Source organism: Callithrix jacchus, chromosome 6, assembly GCF_049354715.1.
Source record: "Callithrix jacchus isolate 240 chromosome 6, calJac240_pri, whole genome shotgun sequence".
Classification (NCBI taxonomy): Eukaryota; Metazoa; Chordata; class Mammalia; order Primates; family Cebidae; genus Callithrix; species Callithrix jacchus.
Genome location: NC_133507.1, coordinates 95,716,139 through 95,722,138, shown reverse-complemented (window position 1 = coordinate 95,722,138; position 6,000 = coordinate 95,716,139). Strand labels below are relative to the sequence as shown.

The window sequence follows — 6,000 nt, the reverse complement described above, 5'->3', positions numbered from 1 at the left end:
ATAATCAATATTCTTGCGCAATACAGTATGCTGAGCGCAGAAGCCCCAAAACAATGACAAAAAAAAAAGAGCCTGGAGCTTTAATTAGGAATTCAAAGCGACATCACTTGCCTCTATGGTCTTTGGCAAATAGATATTATTTCATTTTTCATTTTTGAGACAGGGTCTTGCTCTATCACCCAGGCTGGGGTGCAGTGATGCGATCTAGCCCACTGCAACCTCCACCTCCTGGGCTCAAGCCATCCTCCCACTTCAGCCTTGGGAGTAGCTGAGACTACAAGCTACTGTATTTTTTGGTAGAGACGGGGTTTCGCCATGTTGCCCTTGCGCTCGAACTCCTGACCTCAATTGATTCGCCCGCTGGACCGCCCCAAGCGCTGAGATTACAGGCGTAAGCCACCGTGGCCTGCCTCGAAATAGTCACGATTTTAAACTCAGAAACCTTATTCACAAAAACTCCGAATGAAGCTCTGTGGCATATTCTTACAGGAAGAAATGCAGAAGTTAATCAACAGGTATGTGGAATGTTACAGCATCAAATCCTAAAATTTTAACTCAGTTCCTCCTCACTATTTGCTTCTTCCCAGCCTTGTCTCGCAGAAATCACAGCGCGGTCTAAAAAACACTAGATTCAACACCTCGTTTAGAAATGCAATTTCTTGCTAGATGGATAGCGTTTGGAAAGAAATTTGAAAAAATAAAAATAAATCCACGGCCCGAGTGGTCTGGGATTCAAATAATATAACGTAGGGTGAAAAAAGCACTCAAGCGCGGACAGCCATGGAGCATTACTTCCTGTGCTCCATTTCACCGCCAACCTCACGCCAGAGCCGCGCCTGGGCGGAGGCTGTCGGTAGCTGAGGCCAGAGTCGCACGCCAGAAAACTGCGCAGACCCGCCCGAAAGAAAAATGGACAGAGAAGGGTATTTTTTCTCTTTTCAAAGGGCCGCTTAGACCTCCCATCAAAGGAAGCGCCCAGGGGACCTTCGGAGTCCACGCCCAGACTCCTGAGCCTAGCTCCTCGACCGCCTCTCTCCACACCCGCCCGAGTTCCTCCCCTCCCCGCCCCTTCGACCCGTCAACTCTAGACCCGGCATGCACTGCGTCGACCTTTTTCTTCCGAGCCGACTCCACCCCCCCCCCGCCCGCACCTTCGGCGCCTCCCAATGACAAGCGGCGCGGAGCATTGTGGTCCCGTGCGCGAAAGCGAGGCCGAGGGCAGAAAAAGAAAGCAAAAGAGTAGGGCGTACCGGTGGGGCACACTTCGCGCATGCGCATGGGCGGTGGCGGCCGTGGAAAAGGGCGGTGCGTGGCCTACGGCGAGCGGAGTGGGGCGGGGTCGCGCGCCTTGGCAGGGAGTCCGCGAGCCGGGAGGGGCGGGGGGTGGATGAGGGAGCGGGCGGAGGAGGAAGTGTCATGGCGTCGGGCCGTGGAGCTTCTTCTCGCTGGTTCTTTACTCGGGAACAGCTGGAGAACACGCCGAGCCGCCGCTGCGGAGTGGAGGCGGATAAAGAGCTCTCGTACCGCCAGCAGGCGGCCAACCTCATCCAAGAAATGGGACAGCGTCTCAATGTGTATCCTTTCCTATCCTCCGCCGCTCACGCCCTGTTTCCATTGCCGGGTTGCCGGGCCTGGTGCCCCGCGAACATGGCGCCGTCGCCTCGGCCTTCGCTGCGCCTAGGGCCTGCGGTCAGGGAATGAACGGTCCGGCTCGGGAAGTCGCGGGGGTCAGCAGAGGAGGGGTGAAGGAGAGAGGACCCCAGGAATGTGGTCCAGGAGCCCGCGTTGTGTAATCTGTTTGGGGCAGCGCGTGGTGGTGGTGGTGGCGGGGGATGGGAGGGCGGCTCAGGCCAAAGGAGAATTTTAGAGATTATTGCAGAAAAGGGGCGGCTCCTTGGATTTGTCCCTGTCTCCGAAGGGTTTGAGGTAGAAGGGTTAGAGATGCTGAAAGGTCTAAATCTTTTCCGCTGCTTTTCCCCGCTCTCTTCGCCGGCTTGATGGCCGCTCTCTTCTACCTTCGGAGCGCACTGGAGGTCTTAATGTTTTTTGCATGGTTTTGTATTGGGGTGTGCGCGCGCGTTTCAACTGTCTCATTTTGAGTTTAGTCAGTCGTAACCATTGATAAATACTTCGAGGGTCCTCAGCGCTGAGTGAAAAGCTCAGCAGTTGTTATTCCCATTTATTTGGCGTCGAGCCTATTCTCTCCCTGCCGCCCCACCCCCCGCGGGCATTTATTTCCAGTTTGGAGTTCGGTTTTGAATGGGAGGTGTTGGAAAAGAACCTGGGAATTTTTCATCAAAATTATTTTGAGATAAGATCTTGTTTTTGTCAGATATTTCCTAAATGTTGTGTTCCAGCTCCCAGCTTACAATAAACACCGCGATTGTTTATATGCACAGGTTTTATATGCACCATTCTTTCACCAAATTCAGCAGAACTGTAAGTACTATTTTGTTGTCTGTTTTTACTGTCACCAAATCTGAGAGTAAAGCGATACGCAGGAAAAAAAAGTTGGTCATTGCTTGCGTTGTTGGACTTACTGTTCTGAATTAGCGGTAAAGGTATATATCGTCATAAATATTTTGCTTCAAATGCGGATTTTTTGTGTTTTTTTAAATTTATGATGAATTAAACTGCAAGGCACTGTTAAGCTCTGCCAAACCTTTTAAGCTTAAAAAAAAAATTCTTTCTTTAGAGAGTTGCTACATAGGTTTTCTTCATTTAAATTTTATACCTAACGTTTGAATAATTTCAGTAGTAATGTACAGTGTAATTTGGGCAAGCCTAGTCTTTCTGTGATACACCTTAATTATGTTGGACTTATTGTTTAAAATACTATGAATTGGGATTAAATTCATTGTGACATTATTTTGAAAGAGCTATTTAGCAGAAATAATTTATTTGTTCCTTTGCTAACCCAGTAATTTCTTAAGCTGTCAAACATGTCTGTTTATCACGTTAACATCAGTTGTCTCCTAAAATTTTTGGTGATTGAAACGTCAACTCTTGCTTCAAATGTGCTACATAGGGAATATGTTTATTTATTAGTAGTAAAATTTACACTTGAATACTAAGTTACATAACCTGTGAATCTTGACAAATACAGTAATAGCATTTTGTTGAAATGTTTATTTATGAAAGATACAAGTGTGGTGTATGTTGAGTGACCTGTATACTATGTTGTGTGTTAATAAAGAACATTGCACATTGTTTAGAAATGTTTAACCCTGCTCTAATACTATCTTTGTTACTTTTTATCACAGTTATTTTTAGAATGTTATTCTGAAAGGTGTGTGTAGAAAAATGTACCGAAGAAGACTTGCTGCTATTAGTAATAGTCATTAGAACTTACTTGCTGAGGAAACAATCCTAGGAAAGATCCTCAGAATACTGTTTTTGAAATGGAAGGAAAGGCTTCATGGTTTAGATTGAGTCCTACGTTAATCTCTTCTGATCCTAAGTCTGATTTCATTTATCAGTTTGGTGTATAGGTTAATCTTGGACCAAATATGCATATGTATTTGAATATGCATATTGGTCTCTTGAAGACTTCTTGCTTCTGTTTCTTTTCTAAATTTGCATGATTCTTCCTCTGTTGCTTCTAGTTTCCTAGTTATTTCTTGTGCGTGACACTTAGGTCAGTGATAGTGTTATAGAAGAGAAAGGAAGCCATTGGTAATAACATTAGATTAAGGGAATTCAATTTTTATGGAAATTGTCTCCAAAGGCAGCAGTGAACTAACGAATGTTAATATAAATGTGGATTTCCTTACGTAACTCTGGATAATACTCGTTGAAATTACAAGTCAAAATGGTTCTTACTATTCTTTATATGGCTACAGACATCCCGTTTGCAGAATCAGGAGTACTTTTCTATCTCCAGTAAATGATCTAGCCACAAGTCTTCACTTCTTTTTCTTTTTTTTTTTTTTTTGAGAGGGAGTCTCACTCTGTCACCCAGGCTGGTGTACAGTGGTGCTATCTCAGCTCACTGCAACCTCCACCTCCCGGGTTCAAGCTATTCTCTCCCTCAGCCTCCCAAGTAGCTGGGACTACAGGCATGCACCACCGTGCCCGGCTAATTTTTGGATTTTTAGTAGAGATGGGGTTTCACCATGTTGGCCATGCTGGTCTTGAACTCCTTACCTCAGGTGATCTGCCCGCCTCAGCCTCCCAAAGTGCTGGGATTGCAGGCGTGAAACACTTCGCCCAGCCATCTTCACTTCTTTTTTGTGAGCCCTCCTTCTTATAATTTGCCTTTATGGCCTGGTTGGTGTACTTTACAATAAATACTCTGCTTAAACTTTGGATTGTCGTTTGCATTCTAGCTTTCGCTATTTTACTTGTTTTCCTTCAATAACAAGGTCAGGGTATTATTTTTTATTACCTTTGTTAATGTCTTATTGTGTATGAAGGTAAACTTCAGCATTTTTACGTTGAGTCATTAATTGAAATCTGCTCATTTCTGTTTTGAGAAATAGTATTGTACCCTACATGTCTAACTGTTGTCTTTTTTTACCTTTGCTATTATAATATCAAAAATAATTTTTATATTTGTATTGGTGCACTTGCATCAATTGCACAGCCTCACTTTTATCTTTTCTTCCCTCTGTTCTTTTAGGGTGAAAGGGGTGGTCTTGAATGTGAGTCACTTTTAAATTTGTATTCTCCCACATCGTTGGGAAATTTTTGTCTATTATACTGAAATGTCATAGTAATCTTTAAAAAGCGTGAATCTTTACCAGAGTAAACTGAACACCATTCGGCAAATTAAACCCTATGAAATAAGCTTAAATGTTAAGATGCTAATGACAAACTGTATCTAGTTTTATAGTAAACATTAATAGCCTGCATTAACTATAGGATAATATTTTTAAATGTTCATGTGACTTAATTGTATTTTCCCACATTGACATATTAAAAGTTTTTAAACACCCAAAAGTAAATGTGCTGTTGTATTAATATTTAAGAATAAAATCAGTATCCGCATGTTTTGGTGACCCAGAAACTGTCTCTTACCATTGAGTTATTTTGTCAGTTACTCAGAGTTGAATAGCCGTCAGCAGTAAATGACTCTTATGTGTAGCCTAATTAGATAAATCTACCTTTGTTCACTAGAGGCAATGAGGTTCGTGTAATTGAAATTAATCATTAAAGGGTGGCCTTGCTGGATCAAGCTCAAAATAAATTTAGTAAAGTGTAAAAGCCCTGGAGCCAAAACCGCTGCCAAGGTATATACTGAGGGACAGCACCCACCTCCAAAGTCAAACTTAAGTAGATATTGACCCAGCTTCTCTTAGAAACTCCTAATTTGGTTAGTCTTTTGTGATGTGTTTTTTTATACCAGTCCCAAGTAGCCTAAGATTTCGGTTGTAAAGAGCACAGCCTTTTCTAAGTATTTTTGTTGGTCGTGGTCTGTTCTTATAGCACATCACCAATTTACTTGATCTCTTCTCTCTTATCTTCATTTTCCTTAGTTCCATTGCCTCTTTCTTGAATTCTAGGAATCAGAACTCCATGTATATTTTATGCAAGATTTAAAGGTATTGTAGGGCCTGGCATGGTGGCTCATGCCTGTAATCCCAACACTTTGGGAGGCCAAGGTGGGCAGATCACTTGAGGTCAGGATTTCAAGACCAGCCTGGACAACATGGTGAAACCCTGTCTCTACTAAGAGCACAAAATTAGCTGGGCGTGGTGGCACGTACCTGTAATTTCAGCTACTAGGGAGGCTGAGGCAGAAGAATTGGTTGAATGTGAGAGGTGGAGGTTACAGTGAGCTGAGATCATGCCACTGCACTCCAGCCTGGTCAACAGAGTGAGACTCTATCTCAAAAAATAATAATTTTTTTGCTTTTTCTTCTTTGCATTTCAATTCATTGTTATACTCTGGTCATGTTTTACAGGAGTCAAATTATCGTGTCTCGTTGTGAAATCTATGCAGATGTTTGTATTATAGCTCACTTCTCCTTTTGCCTTTTAGTTTAATAAAGCAGTAAT

At 43.0% G+C, this 6,000-nt stretch overlaps 1 protein-coding gene across 5 annotated transcripts in view; it reads left to right on the top strand.

The window, feature by feature from the left end:
• The first annotated feature begins 1,389 nt into the window (after window positions 1-1,389).
• Window positions 1,390-6,000, top strand: part of CCNT2 (cyclin T2) — a 42,442-nt gene continuing 37,831 nt past the window's right edge. For 4 of the 5 annotated variants that reach the window (XR_620984.4, XM_002749491.6, XM_008998981.4 and 1 more), the window contains exons 1-2: window positions 1,390-1,574; window positions 2,358-2,439. Coding sequence is in view for 2 of the 5 variants with exons in the window: in XM_002749491.6 (XP_002749537.1) it covers window positions 1,417-1,574; window positions 2,358-2,439 (240 nt within the window). In the remaining 3 variants the exon portion in view is untranslated. Of the gene's footprint in view, window positions 1,575-2,357; window positions 2,440-4,621; window positions 4,644-6,000 lie in introns of all 5 variants that reach the window. The other variant, XM_078327937.1, reaches the window with a different exon arrangement.